A 22,062-nucleotide genomic window follows, 5' to 3' on the forward strand; every position below is an offset into this window, starting at 1 on the left:
CCACTTAAAAAAAACATTTATGGCGTATGGCATTAAAGAAGTAGTTTCTCCTACTGAATTTTAGCCCAGATCTTATTGTACAGAAAAATAATTCTCAGTGGTTGTGCTAGAAACATTAATCAACTTAATCAGCCCAATAGGTAGCATTTTGATTTAAATAGATTCATTACAGTCATAAACACATAGAATGGTATGGTTGCTTCCAAGAAAAGTTTAAATTATTTCTCATAAATACTATCCACAATATCTGAAGCTTATTTCTAAAATCCTAAAAAACCAGTTCACTACAAACTAGACCATATCAATTTTCCTTTACCAGCCCCAAACCTATGGAACAAGTGATAGTGAAAAACTTAAGCTCAGTATTAAAAACCTTAGTCTTAGGTCCTTGCAGGCCTCATAGCTCAATTGCAATCAAACTCTGACTATCTCTGTAGAAGGAAGACTGTAAAAGAACATGTGCATTTGATTTCACATTCCCTGATCCATAGAATAAATATAATATAATAATGCTCCTAAAGAATTTTTTACTTAGGCCAATATAATAATTCAGCAATATTTCCTTGCTAGTGTTTGAAAGGAGAAAGATGACAGTAAATCTGTTCTTTTAGATCTCTACGTCGAAATGGCTGGGAGACATTGGTAGGCTTCATTGTTTGATATATCTGCTAGCATTTTCAAAACCTAATATAAATACAGAGTGTTAAGGCATCAGGCTAGAAACCAGGAAACTGTGAATTCTAGTTCCCTCTTAGCAGTAGTGGGTTTTACTTACCTTCGCTACCAGTTCGGAACTGTGAGCGCAGAGCATCCGTGATGATGTCTGGGCGGGTGGGCAGAGCCTCCCACCACTGCCACTACCGATTTGCCCAAACTGTGAGAACCGGTAGAAACCCACCACTGCCTCATAGGCATAAAGTCATGCTGAGTAGTCTTAGATCAGGTGCTCTCTCTCTCTCTCTCTCTGTCCTAACATGCAAATACGTTCTGGCAATCTAAGCAGACACAGAGATGAAATCCTTTGGCAGGCAGCTCTTTCAACCAGCCAAATGAATCAGAGAAAAGAAGGAGCTGAAACTCAAAATCTTCCCTGCCAAAATCCAGAATTTTCAGCTCATGAGCCTGGTACCTGGTAAAATAAGGGATGAGGAGTGACTTGGGAGTTGGAGAGTTCCAGCACATGCTTTGTGCAGGTATTTCTTTCTGCACAGGGGGCTGAAAATCCTGGTTGGATTTTGGCTGGGAAGATTTTCAGGTCCTGAGCATGGCCTGAGTCAGACTTCCCATTATTTTTCCTACCATCCTGAGTCACCCCACACTTCTTACCTGAAAGTCTGCTTGCTTAATGACCCACAAGATTTGAGAGTATTCCTGAATCAAAAAATTTCTTACGCTAGGGGGAGGTTAATGTGCTTGGGTACTTTTACTGGTTCCCATATATTCTTACCAACATGTATTATAAGCTTTTGTATTAAGGAGCCAATTTCAGCTTCAGGGTCTATGTCCTCCAGCCTGTGATAGATAATCCTTTTAGCCTGATCATAGTCAACAGAAATAAGATAATCTTTGGCTAATCCAATGGGATTTAATTTATTTTCCCCTTATGAAGCCCACAGTGAAAAATAATCATCTGCTAGAGCCAATAGTGCCAGGCCCAATTGGGAAAATTTAATTTCGGCTAGTACTGCATTATGAAGTTTTGAGCCCTCTTTATCCAAACCAAAGAAATCCTGCCTCAAGTTTGAGAACTGCTTTAGGGATGCTTTTAGAAGCAGAGAGGATGGACCTGACCTCTTTGGAGTTTTCTTTTTAAGGAAATCTGTGCTCTACAAAATCTGGGTTGGGGTTTTGGCCTCAAAAAATTTAAAGGCCACAGATTTAAAAAAAAACAAAAAAAAACACCCCATCCTCTAATTTTTTAAAAAATCTTCAGATAGTCATTTAGATGCTGTTTGCGTGATGTAATTGTAATCACTTTTCCTGGATCTTGTGGCATAAAATATTGTTCTAAGGTATTGAAAGAGAGAGAGTGGTTTTATGCTATTTCCACCCACAATCCTTCTGTGCTGTTTCAGCTACTGGAAATGCCATTTATTTGGACTTCTGGCAGTTTATGATCAATTTCTGGAACTCACAGAAGTGAGTAATAGCCTTCAATGTTCTTCAATCAAAGTATAAGAGATAACGTCATTGGCATAAAGGAGTAGAGACATCGTGCACTGGCAATTTTAGGAACATGGACTTTCAAGCATTCTAAGGCTCCTACCATATCACTAATATAGAATATGGACAAAGCCAGGCTAAAATGCACCTCTTTTGCAATTGGCACACTCTTTTTGAGCACTCTGTGGGGGTCTCATGTGGAACAATGGTTAAAAAGATCAGATGCCTATTGATAGAGTGTTCTGTGGTTTTTTCCCATAATAAAGTTCAAGATATCAAATTAAATACAGTTTTAAAACCAAGGAAGACCATATAAAAAGGAGTTTTAATTTTATAGATTGGATTATGTTATTGCAAAAATTATGTTTATTGGATGGTACAACACAAAAATGAGATCCACTATCAAGCTCCCTGTCTGAAATCTGATCTGTTCCATTCCAATGGGTTTTTTTCCACAGTTTAGCCTGTTCTGTAATATCTGATCCAAGCATCTGATATAAAGCTTGGTGATTGCACTCAAAAGAGTGAGAGGCATTTGAGGAAATGGATTTCCTTTGGCTCTTTCTTATGAATAGGCACAATAAGCAGCTACAATAGCATTTTGGCTTCAAAAACCTTTAAAGCAGTAAAGAAACATTGGTCACTGCTTCTCCAATAGAATCTAGAGACAATGGCCACAATTCTGTGATTGCACTATATATTTCACAGGTGTTTAAAATTTTATTCATATTTCATGTACCTTCTAAGTACTTAAAAATCTCACTTATTCAAAAGACCTTTTGTCTATTGCCACCTACAACATTTTTCTGATTTTCATTAAAAAGCTATAACTTTGGTTTTTCTTGCTTTATCAGCAGCTGTTCAGAGTTGCAATACCCAACAATGACCAAATGGTGCAAGATAAGTAGCGATAATTATCAGATACTGTAGCATAGGGAAATAATAGTTATGATTCTTGAGTAACACATTTAAATAAAAAATGAACAATAAAGGACTATTTGGGACAGGAATTCCTCTGAACAGTTGGTACTGAAGATTGCACTTAACTCTGGAATATGCATTACTGTATAGCTGTGAAAAAGCACATATTTGCTTCAAATTAAATTTCAAGATAGCACGATTTAAAATGGATAAGTGTTGATACTAAAGCTCCATCTGTGAGATTATGTTTTTAGCTAGATTCCATAAAACGTGGGCATTGGCCAAGAGTACCTTTTCTTTCCCTAAAAAAATTGTCCATTTTTCCATTAAGAGGGTCTTCCAAATCTCTGACAATTTCCAATTTAAATGACCAGCTCACATTTTGATAATAATGCTTAGCAAGCCAATCAGTTGGCTATCAGCAGTCTTTTTATCTTACATATAACAAAAGTGGAGCCCCCATCTTCTAAGGATGTTGGCCATATGATTTTAAGTGAAATGACATATCTATCTATGTCTCCACTAGATGTTCTAAATTTCAGTTGTGCAATGAATTTCAGAAGCCATAACAAAAGCCAATGTGGTAATGTATCAATGTAAATTTAAAGTTAGCAACAAAAATGGTGCAGAAATATATATCCTAGATAACCATGAAAATTGAACAATTATGGATCAACTATCATGTAAACTGCTGTCAGATGCCCCCAAAACGCACAAAATTCTTTATCTAGTAATTATGACTAAATATTCCCAATCTTTTTTAAAGCATTATTATTTTTCATCCTTGTCAAATGTTTAGGCTTACTTTTCCTAAGGACAAAGATGTTGTGGAAATGTGGGATAATTATGTAATGTATAATTGGCTATTATAGCTTTTTTTAGCCTGTACACTATCAAAACAGTGCTTACAATTCATGGCCATTGTTTCCAGCCAATGAGTATCTTTTTTGCCATGCCCTTGTATTAAGAGCTGAAACTTGCATGGGAGATAAAGGTATTTTAGCATTGTTTGATTACAGATGTTCCTGGGTTAGGATCTGTTCCTAAGTCTGTCTTTAAATTAAGTTTGTAGGTAAGTAGGAACAGGTACATACAGTTCTTATTTAGCATCAATTAGTCAATTGTTTGTCTCAGTATATTGTGTGTGTGTGTGTGTGTGTATATGTATATGTGTATATATATATATGTATATGTGTATATATATATATGTATATGTGTATATATATATATATATATATATATATATATATGTATATGTGTATATATATATATATGTATATGTGTATATATATATATGTATATGTGTGTATATATATATATATATATATATGTATATGTGTGTATATATATATATATATATATATATATATATATATATATATATATATATATATATATATATATATATATATATATATATATATATATATATATATATATATATATATATATATATATATATATAACCTTTTCTTGAAATAGGCATAAAGGGAGGTCATAAATGGCCTTGGAGTAGCTGGGGCCCTCGGTAACTGTAGTAAATTTCAGTGAAATTCTTTCTATTAGGATCTTACTAACTTTACCATCCCTGCTTCAGTGAGATGAAAGACTTCAGCTAAGTCTTTCCTCAAAATCTTTTTCAGTTCTGGACATTTTAGGTCCAATATTTCTTTCTCAAATGCTATTGTCTGCTGCTCTGATTGCTTTATTATTTCCACTTTATTTTCATAATTATTTTACTTTTCTTTGATGCATCATCAGTACTTGCATCGGATTTACGCTTCTGAGGCATGGTTACACGCCACGGGGATAAATAAGAGAAAAATATAAAATTACATACTCAACATAGTGTTAACCGCAACATGGTTCACTTTAAAATAGTGGATAGTATTCGAGTCGATGAATTGCTGAAGCTATGAAATGTTTTCATGAACATCACAAAGTAGTGTGCATTCATTATTTTGAACCATTGTTTTAGTTCAATTGTTTAATATAAAAAGCTTTCTGTAGGTGTCTGATCGTAAGTACAAGTTGTCTGTAAATTGGACATTGTTAATCTGGGACTGCCTGACCTGTTCTGTTCCAGGCCAACCTATCATCTGACTTTTGAGGCTGGAGAGTTGAATGCAATGGAGTCCGTTTGTTCCAAGATAATTTACATGTTTAACCAGTTAATTGGTCAAGTCACATTAACTTTCAATTTATGTGTTTCTTAGAAAAAGACTCAAACCAACTTCTCTCTTCTTCATACTCTTCTTTGTAGTTAATGCAATGGCAGTCCATATTGGAGAATTATATTACAGTAGTTATAATTGTCTTGCAGAAACTAAGAGATCTCTATAGATCTCTGCACTTGGAATAGATTATTAAATTTAATTAAATATTAGGAGGCAAGTGGTTGGCATGCATGGGCTGTTAAAGACACAGGGTGCTCAGAGACACTCTGTGACTAGCAAAAGCATTAGCTGGAATTTCATCCATTTCTGATTACTTTACTAGCTGCAGTGGTTTCTGAGCTGGGAATTTGACCCAAGTGAAAGGTCCTGAACTTTTCCAACACAATCCTGGGCCCACTTTATTTCGCGGGGTTATTGTAGGAATAATTTGGAGAAGAGAGTGCTGTGTAGACTGCTTCAAACATACCGTAGAAGGAAAGTAATATTCTGTTGCGAATCAAGGCTTTTATGAGGTTTCAGAAAGTATGTGAAAAACTACTAAAAAATATCTGGGGAAAAATATAACACTTTGGTTAGTGATTACAGAACATGTTGCTCATTTCCACAAAAGCAACTGTTGAGGCAATTTCTTTTGCACATAGACCCACACTATGTTCCTCGTTTCAAGTTGTGCTGGAAAGCTTATTTGAAAACCTGTTATGCTTATCGACAAAATGTTAGGACTATTAATTAACGTTGTTTTCTTTTGCAAGCTCTTTTATGCTGGCATGATTCTGACTGCAGTCTCTCTTTCCTCCCACCCCCTCCCTCCACCCCTACAATCTTTTCCTTCTTTTCCTAGCTTCTTTCAAGCTCATCTTATTACCCTGAAAGTATTTACTTCTTTTGAAGCTTTTGATAATAATACCACCAGACCTAATTATGGATATCATCTCTGCAGCTGCTCCATATGCTTTCCTAATCTGTCACAGTAAACCTTTGCAGATACTCTAATAACTTTACAATGCTGGCTTTAAGTCAGAATATATAAGTTCCAAAAAAGGTACAGTACGATACTGCACTATTCATAACCAGTTGATTCAATTATGCATCTTTTCTGCCACCTTGGTTGTTTCTTCTGTTAATGACTCTCTATTTTTATGCATTCCAGGTTCTCATTCCAATTTCCTTATATGTCTCCATTGAAATTGTTAAAATATGCCAAGTTTATTTTATTCATCAAGATAAAGATTTATTTGATGAAGAGACTGACTTTCAGCTACAGTGTCGAGCTTTGAATATCACAGAAGATTTAGGGCAGATTCAATATATATTTTCTGACAAGACTGGAACCCTCACTGAGAATAAAATGGTTTTCCGAAGGTGTACAGTTTCTGGCATAGAATATTCCCATGATGCTAATGGTAGGTTAAAAGTTAATAATAACTTTTCATTTAATTTAACATGCATGGATTTGTATTCATCCTAAAAATCAAGTGCATAGTTTTAGATGTGTAAACAATCAGTATGGGAAATTGTAAAGACGGTTTTAAGAAAATAGCATGTAAAAATAAAGCCCAGACTGAAATCAGCCTCATGCAAATGATTTGAAGGGTAAGTCTCGGTGTTTGTTTGCTTAAGGACAGTTTCCCTGCTTTTCATATATAAGATTATAGATTTAATTTGTGACATCTTTAGCTAAAAGGATCTGAGGTAATAAATGATAAGCAAGATACTTTTATTGAAATTTTGGAAAGTAAACAATAATAATCTAATACCACCCACCCAACCACCATCTTTATTTCCTGCTGTGAGAGATGTGTAAAAAAATGTTGGGAGTGCATGCCAAGAGTACTTAATTCTGTAAAACTGTGAAAGTTTCCCAACTGCCCGGATAAAGAAACAGGCATCTATAATTGGCAGGAGTGATAGGAAAATGCTGGAAGTGGAAGATCACTTTAGTGATAATAGCAAAGGAATAATTTCATGCTACACAGAAGAAGGCAATACTAAACTACTATTAACAAGAAAACATATGATGATTATATAAAGTCAGACGATGGGCCCCTCAAGTCAGATGACACTCACATTGCTACTCAAGGATTTTTCAGTGTACTAATATGTTTGTGATGTGCCTAGATTAAAGCCTTTGATAAGTCATGTTGCTGATATTGCCATGCAGGAAAGGAAAAACTGAAGTTGCAAACAGAGAATAATAGTGGGAACAGAGAATGTAAGAAACATGAACATAGGAAAGCTCAAACACAGTGAAAAATGAATCAACTACACATTGACATTGTAGGCATCAATGAACTGAGATAAACTGGAACTGGACATTTTTAATCAGAAGATCACACTGTTTACTACCAAGGGTATGAAAAGCAAACAAGCAATGGTATTTTCATAATTAAGGGTGAAGCAAAAACATTGCTTTGGTTACAATGCAATGATTTAGAAGCAGCCCTTTAACATGACAATTACCCAATTTATGTTCCAAATACTGATGCAGAAGAAGAGGAGGTTGATGAGTTTTATGATTATCTTCAATTTAAAATGGATGAAACACGGAAACAAAATCTGCACTTTGGTTGGGAACCAAAATCTGAAGTTGACAATATTAAGGAGGAAAATGTACTTAGACTACATGGCTTAGGAAACCTAAATGAAGCAGGAGTTTCGTGTTGAAAAAGGTTCATGAGAATACCATGGATAGCCAAGAGTTGACACCAACATCGTCAAAAAGAATGTAACACTGCTGACTTAAAGGGTTCACATGTTGCACTAAGCTAGTAATAAATAACTTTTTCAGCTGTGGGCTACATCACTGTTGGTGTAGACGGTGCTGATTCAGGGCAGAGTGATGCTTTAAAATTAGCAGAATGAGTAGGGCTGAACTTTATGCCATTTTTTACCCTCTTATTTGGGAATATTTGTTGATTCCAGATGTTTCAATTTATCTATTTTAGATCTTAATTAATGTGACCAAGAAAAAGAAATAAATGCACCACCAAAAATAGTCTTGGGTTTATTTTATAGTTGTGCAGTTGTGATGTTAGTAAAAATAGCCTAACGAAATAAAATAAAATCTCCTTGGGCTTTCCCTCTGAATAGACTCAATGAATTATGTGCAGGTTTGCCTGCTCTGTTTTACAGGAGGCTAAGTCAGCAATGAAATTGCCCCTTAAAATCTCATGTTAATTTTTTCACAGCTTATTTCCAAACCATTTAAAATGACACAGCTCAATCTTACCTCCAGTTAAATATCAACAAATGTTTTAATAATGTGTTGTCACAATATAACTGGCATATAACTAATTTAATTTAAAAAATCATTCAGGACTGTCCATGCCATCAGTCTTACAGCTTCCTTTCTAAGCTTATATCATAGGCCCTATGTACTTCATTTGATGCAGACCTACTTGCATTTCAAAGCTCCTTAAAGACCTGGATGTTACCTCAGGCCCTAAAGAGTATCAAGGAGACTTGAGGGAAATTTGTTACAACTGTTATATAAACAAAGAGGGCTGAACCATTCCTTAATTCCAGAAAACGAGATCGTATTTAAAAAAGGTGCAGGCAGACACCTGCCTGATTTAATATAAGTATGGTATTTGACTGCTGGGTAAGCCCATCATTGTGACTTGTTATAGGTCTAGGATTGCATTAGATTGTCCTGGGATGATATTGTGCTACTATTGTGTTTATGTTTATATTATTATTAATTTTATGTCTTGTTTTTAATCTGATGTTTGCCACTCAAAGTAGCAATCGCAAAATAGGCAACTTTATAAATTAAGAAGCAAGCAAGCAAACATAAATTTCGGAGAGGTTCTTCTTATCCCTGGTAGTTCCCAAGATTTTACCGCACTATCTTTTTTCTATCACTGGTTTTAGGGGTGAATAAGGACAGGAATACTCTTTCCATGAGCTTTCTTAAATCTATTAACCTCTTTGAGAATCCAAGCCAAAGTTAATATCTCTCCCTATTAACACATATAAACACATGCATGTCCACAGCAGTCCTCTATTCAGTTCTGCAGAAGCAGTCTTCTCATGAGTTTTATTCAATAGGTACCTTTTGTGGTTTTGAAAGATGCAATTTAACATTTTGCTCTTAATAAAGAACCTTCTGTATGGGAGAAGTTCAAGAGCATTAGAAGTCAAGGTAAAGAATATTGACATTGGCAACAATCCCACCTTCCATAGATGGCAGATGTTTTAGAAAAATATTTGTGTATAAGAAGAGAGAATGTGCTGTCCCAGGTAAAATGCCTTATAATCCAAATTGGGTGGCTTTCCATCATTTCTTAAATATCTCATTCATCCCATGAGGTGTTTTTTTTTTTATTCTAAGAAAAGATACTACACAAAAAATTGGGTTCACTTTGTTCTCATTTGTAAACAAATAAGTACTGATTTGTGTTGTCTAAGCACATATGGTGTAGTGGTTAAGACATCAGGATAGAAACTGGGAAACTGTTAAGTTCTAGACCCACTTTAGGCACAAAGCCAACTGGGTGACCTTGGACCAGTCACTCTCTTTCAGCCCGAAGAAGGAGACAATGGCAAACCACTTCCGAAAAACCTTGCAAAGAAAACTGCAATGACTAATCCATGCAGTTGCTAGGAGTCAAAAATTGATTCAAAGGCAGGAAAAATAAAAATGAGGTCAACCACAAAGTAGAAGCAACCTTGCTTTTGAGCAGCCTTCTGATTATTACGTACCTAAAGCAGCCTTTCTCAAACAGATGCTATTTAGATATTTTGGACTGCAATTTCCAGGACTCCCAGCTGGCATCAGTATTCTGGTATTGTACTGCCTGCTCATCTTGACACAGGCAACACAGTTGGCTGCTATGCTACATAACAAAAAAGTCCTGGCATGTTCCATAAAGGTTAGTTATTATTGATTTGAGAAAGTGATGTCTAGGTTACCAAGTTACAAACCAGAAAGTTACACACAAGGCCGTGGTTGTGGGAAACGTTTGGTTCCCTGCTTTTTCCAAAACAAACTGTCCCACAGACTCTTTGAAAATGTTAGTTAAGGGAACAGATGTCTTTATTATGCCTGCATTTTCTACCAGAGACACGGCTGTGAGTCAACACTGTAACACCATCAAATAATGTAATAGCTGTTTTTAAATGTTAAGGGAGAATTCAGTCACAGATCTCGCATGACACAAGTCTTTAGGAGGGTTATATGCCTAAAAAGAAGTGCTTATTTGTTGTGAAGTGTGTTGCTTACAATAAGAGAGGAAGAATAAAAGAGGTTTAAACTAGTCAAGATGGTGACCACAACAGCACAAAAATGCAGAGCTTTGATCACACGGGTAAAGTCACAATCATATTTTTCAACCATTGTCCCTCAAGCATAGGCACACTTGCATAGTTATTAATCTTAGTGTCAAACTTTATATTGATTATATTCACAGGTATTTGCATTTTGATGCCCTTTCAGTCTTATGTCAATTTGCTGGCAATGAAGAAATCAGTATTCAGTCATTTCAATTGTACAGCATGCATAGTTTCCTTTTTGTATGGTTTGCGCAGTTTTGTCAGGCAGCTGGAACCTTACATGCCTTTTCTTTCTTCCTGGTCTACTTAATTACAGAGATCAACATGGAAAATTTAATTATAATATAATCAGAAGTTCTTCCCTTTATATAATGAAAGGGAGAGTCAAGATGTGCTAATTAGCTTCTCCCTCTGTAGCAGACAAATGTGGCAAGGAGCCTGAATGCAGGTAGGCTCTTTGTAGATCAAGAACTAAAGGATGCATAAAAGCTATAATTATAGCAAATTTCTCACAGCAACACTTGCCCTAGTACATGAGGGATAGAGGTAAGGTAGCCCCCAAAATGTAAAAGATAACCTGCATACCTGTTCATCACATGAGCGTAAGGATAGTTGAATAGGAGCAACTGGTTGTAAATGGTGAGTAAATGATCAGCCAATGTTCAAGTAACATGATTAAATGAGAAAATATAATGACTAATCAGAACACAACATAGGAAAGGAAATAGTTTACCTGTTATGGTCTTTGCACTTCTCTGTTCAGAATTTTCTTCTGTTTCTTACATCTGGAGTGAACAGAATCTATCTACCATGTTTCTCCAAAAACACGACCCATCCCAATAATAAGCCCAGTCCTAATTTTTGGGGGATGAGCCTAATATTACCCCTACCCCAAAAATAAGCCCAGGGGGATGGGTGTGGCCAGCATAAGTGGTGGCGCAGGAGGCAACTGTCCATCTGCAGCCCACTGGCCCCTTGGAGCAGCAAAAATACCGCTTTTGCCCTTCTCTTTCTGTGCGCAGCGCTTCTGCTTGTTGGGCCACTTCCCCGAAGCTGGCAGCTCCGCGGCCAGCTGCTTTGCTTTTTCCCTCTTTTGGGGAGGCTCATGGGAGGCTTTTTGGCTCACAGGAGGAAAATGGGGAGGTGGGATTTTCTTGCCTGTCATCTATTCCTCAAGCTCAGCACAGACTGAGGGAAGGATGGCAGGCAGGAAAAGCCCCCCTCCCCATTTTCCTCCTGTGAGCCAAAAAGCCTCCATTCCGAACCTTTAGCCATCTGCCCTGGCTGTTCCCCATGAAGATACTCGAACAAATCAAAGAATTGAAGCATTCAATAATCCTATTTTAGTTCCATCTTTCTATAACATTATTGGTCATCACAATGGTTTCCACACATTGTTTAAGCCATGCTGAATTGGGTTGAATTGGATTAAGGTTAGGCTTTATGCAGTGTCTGAATCTAGACATTGTGGCTTGTATCCCAGGGTTAACAGTGTGTGAACCAGCCATAGTAGATTATTCAACATAGTTAAAATGATTATTTTGTGTGATGTACAAATCCATCTTCTTATGTTTGTTAATAATGACAACTTTGCTGCTAAAGTCTCCTTTATCTCCTTTATCTTAACTACAATATGGCCTAGTACAGCGGTGTCAAACTCAGTTTCATTGAGGGCCGCATCAACGTTGTGTTTGACCTCGGGGGTCAGGGGTGGGTGTGGCCAGCTCAATGTCACTCATGTCAGGGGTGCCTGTGGCAGCCCATGTGCTCTGCCAGCGAAAATGGGCTCCCGAGCTCCATTTTCGGCTACGACAGCCTCCTTCAACTCTCTGCCAGAGAAAATGAAGCTCAGAAGGGCCACATGCTCTGTTTTCACTGACAGAGGCACTGCAAGCTAATCCTTTGCTGTTTTCAGGGTGGCCTCGCGGGACAGATTTAAGCATCCCGCAGACAGAATCTGGGCCCCGGGCCTTGAGTTTGATAACCCTGGCCTAGTACGTGTCTTGTTTCTGCAAATAAGATGCAATTATATTTAGGCTTACCCATACCCAACAATTAAAAATTAGCTACCAAGTTCTAACTTGTATTAGATTAATATAAAACTTTGGCATGTCTCAAGATGAATGAAATTAACGCAAATGTTATCTGGAACACTTTGAGTTACACAGTAATTGACAAAAATAGATTTCCAAGTGTCTGGATCAGAAGATTCTTTTAACACTCTGCCTACTTGGTTTGTCAATCCAAAAATAGATAACTAGCAGACTTGAGGCTATTTTAGTACCTAATGAACTTTTATAAGAGAGTTTGGTAATATTTTTCAAACTAATTATTCATAGCTTTCATAGCTATTTGGAGTTTAGTTTATATTGACCTACAATCTACCATTTCCTGTTTATTGCTAATTTTAATTTAATATCCTGTATACAAAATATTTGACCAAGTTTCTACCTTTTCCTTATGCACTGTTTATTTTCAATAATCCCTACAGATTTATTTTTCTTCTTGATTACGTGCAAATAAAACTGCAAGATGATACCATTTAGCTTAGGAAGAAGTACACTGCAAAGACATTTTTCTCATGGGCTCTACTAGGTTTTATGAGCTATTTCCAAATGAAATAGCCTTGTTACATTGAGCCAGGAAATGGGGGATGGCTATGTATTGAATTAAATAACTAATTATTTTACTCAATTAGTCATTATAACTTGATGCTCAATTAAAACCCATCTGTGTTATGCTGTAATGTCCAAATTGTTCATTCTCCCTTCAGTATAATATCATAAAACAAATGGGGATGATGCAGAAAATATTTGTGTTCATTACTCATCACGATAGTTCCCTATGCAGTTGAAGTGGAATGACAATGAAATTGGAATCAGGGATGGTCATCTGGTCTGGTCAGGATTTAAGTTAACTACACCTTTCAGCATCCCTCACTTTTGGCTAAACTGGCTGAGGATGATGGTTATTCAGGAACATCCACTAAGCCACTTATTCCCATTCCTGATATAATCTGTTGCTACAAGCAGTTCTCTTTGGATGATTTTCCTGAGGTCCCCTCTCTTAACTTTTGGTCTTAGGCCTATCAGGCCCCCAGTCTGTTCTTGGCTTCTGTTTGTAACTCAAATATATCCTAAATTTAGCCCATGGCAGAGTCTCAATAGTGTTATAACAACCAGTAATAAAAACCCCATTATTATTGTGGTCTGTTTAAGACATTTGCCCTCTTAAATTTCAGAATAACAGAACTGGAAGGGACCTTGGAGGTTTTCTAGTCCAACCCCCTGCTCTGGCAGGAAACCCTATACCATTTCAGACAAATTGTTCTCTTCTTAAAAACCTCCAGTGTTGGAGAACCCACAGCTTTGAAAGTTGAAGTACAAGAAGATCCTTTTTGATTTATTTATTTGCAATGTAAGTTTTGAAGACCATTCAAGCTCAGAATTACTTTGGATGGTGTGTATTTAAAAATAGAAAAGAAAACAAGAAAATCCCGTACATCTGGATAAATACACTTCTTCAGACAAAAAACACCATCAAGAGGATTCCACAAACACCCCACTCCAAAGCCCGGGAGAACAGCCCAATTTTTAAATATTTGTTTTTGAAGGAACATCATCAGGGTGGGAAATATCACTCTAAGCCACTGGCATCATCCTTAAATCGCTAGTGCAAACTCACAACTACTGTATGTGGTGTTTTGCACTGACATTTATCCTCAATGTATTAATCATTGGTTCTAATGATTATAATAGTTCAAAATTCTCACTGGCTCCAGATCCCTGTATTTTTGTTTTGTTGAGATTTTTTGTTGTTTTGTCATTTTGCAATTACTACTTAGTAAAATATGCAATGACTGTAATGTTAACTTTCCTGGAAACTAGTAACGTCTGGGTACATATACACCCATATACACATACACCCATTTTATCAATAAAAGTATTGTGAATAATGTAGTACATAGGAGTGTAATTTGCTTGTGGACAAGAGTGACTTTCAAAAGCACAGAGGCTGTGGTGGTAATGCAAGATGACAATGCAAGAGATGGTAGCAATTTTTGATGCTTTTTATGGATAGGAAAGTAATTGTATTTCAGAGTCCAATGACGTTTCAGGCACTGTTCCATAAATCTGTTACGATAGCATGAGTATCAAAATATTAAAATATTTTAATATGTCTAAAATCTTGTGATTTCACAAAATCCCATGACTTTTCAATGATCTCAGCCCAGAGGGCCTATCCAAACATCCTGGAAGTTAACAAGACTTAGTATTGTATTGTTTCAGCCTTTTTATTTTAATTAATATTTTATTTTATTATTGGATTTTTGGAGGGTACCATTTAGGGCCATTATATGCCAACTTCTACTGCAGTTATAACAAATAATTTGAGAAGATGTTTCATCATGAAAAAATGCACTACCAAATTTCAGTAGTGTAGCAGTTTTTAGGAGGCTGGAATAAAGTTTTATGTATTTTGTTGAGACAAAGTAATCCAATGCCTGGATCTATACCCGCAAATGAGAGAAATAACTAAAGAAATAATTACTAGGACTGTGTTCCTGAGGTCAAAAAATATTTCAGTAGTGTAAGTCTACTAACTTTTTAAGCTCTAAGTTCTGAAATGTTTTGCAAATTAGAATATTATTTCTTATTTGGAACTCATTAGTGATTGTGCTAAGAGTCTTAATGGGTTTTTATCTGATAGCTGCCTGTTTAACCACATGTTTTCATTTTTTATATTCATTTTCTTCCCATACATTAAAAAAAAAGCAAAGCGTTTAGCTATGTACCAGGAAGCTGATTCAGAAGATGAAGAAATCTCACCTAAAGTGGGGACATTGTCTCAGCGGGATAGTATTAGCAGCCATCAGAGCATCAAAATCCCCTACAGGAACCAGAGCGTAAAATCTCATAGACGAACAGGAAGCAGAGTAGAAGCCAAAAGAGCAAGCATTCTTTCAAAGCATACAGCTTTCAGTAGCCCAATGGTAAGTAAGAATGGAAAAGTGATATTTTATTCTAATTGTTCCCTTAATACCACCATTTTAATCTAATTGCACCCAATCCAACTATGTTTTACTAAACCTGTACATCATGACTTGGCAGAACAGAGGAACCCATGAGACATGTTACCAGTCCACCAAACCTACCTTCTGGCTTTGTTATCTTTGTAGGAATGCAGAAGCTGGGCAACATAAGTTCTTAGCTAGTCGACAGCTGGCAGCTTATATTCTATATTGTAATACCAGGTATAATGGGGAAGAGAAGACAACAATAAAAGAAGCAACTTGTACTTAACTCATGGACCACAATCATATAACTACTTCTTCCTACATTGATTTTACATGGGACTTTCAGTTGACCTTGGTGAACCGGTAGCATTGATTCATTTTCTCTTAAGAAAAGCAGTAGGACTCCTAGAGCCCAATTTAATAAAGAGTGTGCTGTAACTTCATATAGTCCTTTTTGTGAAACAAGAAAAAATGAACTTATGATTTATGGTTTTGATGATTAGACAGAATAGATTCTAGAAAGAAGAGAGTTATATTGTAAAAATACAGTAAGAGATAAATTTATAATTGTATTTATAATGGCTGTAAAGAGGATCAGAAGCTACTTCTATCTTTTTTTCCTTTTTCATTTCATTTTTTCCTTTTTGTTTATTTATTTGTCTTATTTATGTTAGTATTAGTCTTCTATCTTTTTTTTAAAAAATCTTTAATAAAATTGTAGAAAAGGGTGACCTGTAATTGGATTTTTTGTGTTCTTATATCAAATTAATTTATTTCAATCAAATATCATAGACTCTTGGAATTTACCTATTCCATCCAGAGTCTGTTTCAAGACCTTTAATAAAGAATGCACCATTTTATATATGTGACAGTCCAACCTGAACATCTTTCCTTGTCATTTTAAGCCATTGATTCTAGCTAGTCCTGTCCTCTGGGCAATAGAGAATGAGTGCTTTTCTTCTTATGTGTGACAATCCATCAGATATTTGAAGACAACTGTCATATCCTTTTAATCATCTGTTTTGTAAGTTAAACATTCTCAGATCCTTTAACCATTCACCGAAGTGCACAATTTATTTTTAAAGAGTTTTTTTTTTAACTTTTCCTAATCTTTGATGTTGAAAGCAGCCCAAAGTTGCCTTGGAGTGAGATGGGCGGCAAACAAATTTAATTAATAAATGAATTCATGCATGCACACATATCCCCCACACACCATTGGCAATATGATATGATGCACAATAGGAACAGTTTAGTTTATAAACAATGTTATAGCAAGTTGCATGCCTATAGTCAATTGCACTGAAACAGACTTCCAATGAATAAATATTACAGTTTGTTTCATAGAAGTGAAATCATAAGGAATAGTTTTTACATTGCTTAAAATTGATTTTCTATCCATATAAAAATTCCAATGGAATTTTTCATTGGAAAAGTTCCAATGGACAACCCCCCCCCCCAAAAAACCAACCCTTAATTGTTAAGACAGAAGTTGGATCACAACATCCTCTGGATGAGAAAGAAAGGATTTGCTCAAAGACAAATGGGATTATTGAAGTTAGAGTCCATTTGCAAAACAAGCACATTCTAGAGATTTGGGAAGGAATAGCAGACAACCAGCAATATGCAAATTGTTCACTCTGCCACTTTTTTTTATTCCAGGAAAAAGACATCACGCCTGATCCTAATTTGCTACAAAAAGTAAAAGAATGTGCAAAGTACCTGCGAAATCACGATCAACCATTATCCCAACTGTCCCCTGAACTTTCAGACATCTTTGACTTTTTCATAGCTTTGACAATCTGCAATACAGTGGTGGTTACATCTCCAAATCAACCACGACAAAAGGTAAGTTAGACCTGTTGTTGAACTGATCATTATGAGGAGTCCTTGGTGCTCTCTGAGCTTGGTTGTTTTCTTGAAGACATTTCATTATACAACTTGGTAACATCTTCAGTGCTGGTAAGGAATGGAGTTTGCTCTCAGTTTATATTCTAGTGGCTTGCCCTGTCAGTGTTGGTGAGATGTTGGTTAGAGATTTTTTTGGTTGGGTTGTTTACTGTTGGTTTATTTGCCAGTTCCTTGATTGAGATATCATTTACTTGATTGATGGTCTGATGTTAATCTTGGAGTTAATCTATGCTCAGCTAGGCGCTGATTGTTGGTGGAGAGATGCTTAGGTCTTTTTGTTCCCTTTTTGGCTGGTTGATTGTCTATTTTGCATAGCCTGTAGATATTGTTTATGTCTATGTACCTATTGATGGCTAATTTGTCAGAGTGCCAGGCTTTTAGAAGTTCCCATGTTTTTTGACTTGGCTTGGTCTAGGATGTCACAGTCTCCCAACTGAAACTATGGTTAGGTTTGTCCATATGTTGTGTAATTAATGAATGATTAGTGTAATTAGTGAACGTTCAGCGTGAATGCCATCACTCTGCTAAACAAATAATTCCCTCAACACTATTTACTAAGTCTGCACTACTATTAATCTTTTCATCGTTCCTATCACCCATCTCTTTCCACTAATGACTATATAACTGTAACTTTGTTGCTTGTATCCTTACAATTTATATTGACTGTTTCCTAATATTATTTGATTGATTATTTGTACCCTGTGACTATCATTAAGTGTTGTACCTTATGATTCTTGATGAACGTATATTTTCTTTTATGTACCCTGAGAGCATATGCACCAAGACAAAGTCCTTGTGTGTCCAATCACACTTGGCCAATCAAATTCTATTCTATTCTATTCTATTCTATTCTATTCTATTCTATTCTATTCTATTCTATTCTATTCTATTCTGTTCTATGCAAGAGTTTTCCTCATGTCTTCTACTACTAGTTGGTGTTCATGGATGCATTCTGCCAGTCTTCTGCCTGTTTGTACTATTGTTGCAGTCATTATACTGTATGTTGTAAAAGACTCCTGTTTTTCCTTCAGGGGCTGCTGAGGCTGTTAGTTTACTTAGTATGTTTTGAAGGGCTTTAGTTGGCTTGAGCTTCTAAGATCACCAACAGCAACACTGACAGGACAAGCCACTAGATATAAACTAAGAGCCAACCCCACTCCTTACTAGAATTGATGATGTTACTTAGTTTGGGTAATGAAATGTCTACAAGAAAATAACCAAGCTCAGAGAACACTAAGAACCCCTCATTTCACTCCTGAGTGACAAATATTCTCCTTTATTGGAACTGATTATATATGCAGCATGATCCTATATCATAAAGGGACGTGGTGGCTCAGTGGCTAAAATGCTCAGCTTGTCGATCAGCGGTTCGAATCCCTAGTGACGTGTAACAAGATGAGCTCCTGTTACTTGTCCCAGCTTCTGCCAACCTAGCAGTTCGAAAGCACATAAAAAATGCAAGTAGAAAAATAGGGACCACCTTTGGTGGGAAGGTAACAGTGTTCCATGCATCTTTGGCGTTTAGTCATGCTGGCCACATGACCATGGAGACATCTTCGGACAGCGCTGGCTCTTCGGCTTTGAAACAGAGATGAACACCGCCCCCTAGAGTTGGGAACGACTAGCACATATGTGTGAAAGGAACCTTTACCTTTACCTATATCCTAAATTATAAGTAAGTCTTAATTTACCTAGACTTATTCCTAAATTATTATAAAGCTAGACCCTATATATGCCTTCCAGACATTTTTAAAATTGCCTATTTTTCCTTGAGACTTCTTTTGAAGTGCATGCAAAAAAGATTGTTCACCTCATTAATCTGATTGCAACAACTTAAGTTAAAATCATACAAGTTAAAAGGATTTCAGAAATCATTCAATTTACTCTGTCAACCTTCACCCAACAGGCAAGATTGGAGTCAATTAGACAAGTCCACAAGAAGTTCTGATAATTAACTACTATTGAAGAAAAGTGAATAAGCCATATTAAAAATATTCCCCTGAATGCTGTGTTTCAAGAGCAAGTCTTATTATACATAGAAAAAAATTAAATTATTTTTATCATTACTTCTTTCTCTTTCCTGCCTATATAACAAACTGCCTGGCTCACTTTTTTTTTTTTTTTTGCACAGGAAAAGCAGTTTCTATGGGACCATTTTTTTCACATGGCATGCGGGGAATGCAGAAAATCTATAACTACTACTATCTTGATAGATCTAATTAGTTAGTTAGTTAGTTGGTTGGTTACTTTAGTTAGTTAGTTGGTTACTTTAGTTAGTTAGTTAGTTAGTTAGTTAGTTAGTTAGTTAGTTAGTTAGTTAGTTAGTTAGCTAGCTAGCTAGTTAGTTAGCTAGCTAGTTAGTTAGCTAGCTAGCTAGCTAGCTAGTTAATTTAATTTATTAAATTTATTTATATGCTACCCCTCTCACTGATAAGGCAACTCTGAGTGGCTTACAAACCATAAAGATAATTATACAACATATATTTAAAATCCTTAGTCAACCCAAAGGAATGCCTATCTCCAGACAATGTTTGTCCCACTGTCAAATAGCTTGTATTCTTAGACTGAGTGTTAGAAAAACTCTTCTGAATATATTTTTTACATTTTTAAATGCATAGATTCAATTCCTAAGTCCTGGAACAATAGTAAGGGAATTAACTACAATGGTTCTTTGAAGGGAGCTTCCATATTGTCTTAAGCTCCTTCATTCTTCCTTTTAGAATTCTGTTTCCTAGCATCAATCATATTAATTACCCTCTTTTGAATACATTTCATTTTGTTGATATTCTTTTTAAGTTGTAATGCTCAAAACCAGAGACATTTGAAGCAAATGTTTTTCTTGATGTTGTTATTTCCAGGCCACATCAGGAGAATTTTATATAGACAGGAGAGAGATATATTTTATTTGCAATCCATTTTATTACGAATGTAAAAGTAAAATCCATGAAAGGCTCCAAACAAATCCAAAGCAAACAGCAAGGAAAGATACAGAAAAACTGGTGTGGGGAGCAATTAATCTTTCTACTATAATCACAACAGAATTATGAATTCCCTACTGTTCCTCTATCCCATATGCATCCTGATAAAAGCTCTTGCTTCGTTATTGTTTTGTGTTTGTTTTATTTTGTTTTCTTAACCTTTTGTGAGAAGAAGATTTTTAGAAATGTACTTATATATTTGGACCTGAGAACATGAATTTCCAAAGGACATGTTAGGGAAATAATAACCAGTTACAGAATTTTTCTTTTTATTGATCTGGTTCAACTGTTAATCTGGTAATTGTGAACCAGTAAAGGAAAATTAGACCTAGAAGTTATTCTCCATTTATTTTCCACACACAAGGTTATATCTGAAAATTCTGATTAAATATCCGTATATAAGCTACATCAGTATGTGTTACTTTGGATTTTGGGGATTTATGCTGTCTAACAATCTTTGTTCTGTTCCAGTTCCCCAGTTGTGAACTGTTAATCATCTGCTCTAAACTGAAGAAAATATTTGTAAACATTCACTCTGTTGTTGGGTTCACATCTGACATAAAATAGTTTGTGTTTGGCATCGTTTGATGGGTGAGCATTAGGTGTTGAATAAATTATAGTCGTTTGGAGTAGTAAACCCAGAGTTAGAATAGCTTATTGTAACCTTATTTATTGGAATTATGGCTTAGTATGTGTGTGAAGGGAAACATATTGTATGGGTTTATCTTGGTTCTTATTACACAGCTATTTGTGTTCCCCACTCAGGCTTCTGTCTAATTTAATGCAAAAACACTAAGAAAGGAAGGAAGATAAACCCAAAATTGGATAGGCAAGCTATTGCTGTTTTGCTTTTAAATCTTGATATGTTATAGACTCTGAACTGTTTCTCATTTTTTCTGCTCACTCTATTTAAAACCAACAGGTCAAATGTGAGCACAACCATAAGCAAAAGCCCCCAAAATATCTCATATCACTTATTGGTCTTTTTTCTTGAAGGTCAGAATCAGATTTGAAATGAAGTCTCCAGTAAAGACAATTGAAGATTTTATTCGGAGATTCACCCCCAGCCGACTGACCTCTGGATCAAACAGCAGTAGCTCTTCAAGCTTGGCAGCCAGCAAATCAAGCCAACGGACTAGCTCAAGTGTTCTTTCCCCAGGGTCTACAGAGTGCACTTTATTAAAACTAGAAAAGTTCTCCAACTCTTCCCAGCTGAATAACAATGGTTACAGTTCCCAACAAGCCACCTGGACCTCAGAAACTGGGGTAGAAGAGGGAGAACTGCGCTATGAAGCCGAGAGCCCTGATGAAGCTGCCCTTGTCTATGCATCCAGGGCATATGAGTGTGCTTTAGTTGGCAGGCTGCCTGACCAGGTGTCGATCGAGCTACCTCACCTGGGAAGACTCACCTTTGAAGTTCTACACATCCTGGGCTTTGACTCCATCCGGAAAAGAATGTCAGTGGTTGTCAGACATCCTCTTACCAATGAAATAAATGTTTACACTAAAGGAGCAGATTCTGTAATCATGGACCTCCTTCTGCCCTGTTCATCAGGTAAAAATTATTTTTAGAGTAAAATATACAATAATCTAAGAATGACATCCTACCATAGTGCTGGTCAAA

General features: G+C 36.1%; 1 protein-coding gene across 1 annotated transcript in view; it reads left to right on the plus strand.

Annotated features, from left to right (window-relative positions):
- The window catches only part of ATP10A (ATPase phospholipid transporting 10A (putative)), a 161,502-nt gene that overhangs the window by 110,170 nt on the left and 29,270 nt on the right, over nt 1-22,062 (plus strand). The window contains exons 7-10 of the mRNA XM_034431366.3: nt 6,412-6,664; nt 15,311-15,528; nt 17,212-17,397; nt 21,435-21,993. Coding sequence (XP_034287257.1) covers nt 6,412-6,664; nt 15,311-15,528; nt 17,212-17,397; nt 21,435-21,993 — 1,216 coding nt within the window. The remainder of the gene's footprint in view (nt 1-6,411; nt 6,665-15,310; nt 15,529-17,211; nt 17,398-21,434; nt 21,994-22,062) is intronic.

The sequence above is a fragment of the Pantherophis guttatus genome, chromosome 5, assembly GCF_059756535.1.
Source record: "Pantherophis guttatus breed Tessera chromosome 5, ASM5975653v1, whole genome shotgun sequence".
NCBI classification, from domain to species: Eukaryota; Metazoa; Chordata; class Lepidosauria; order Squamata; family Colubridae; genus Pantherophis; species Pantherophis guttatus.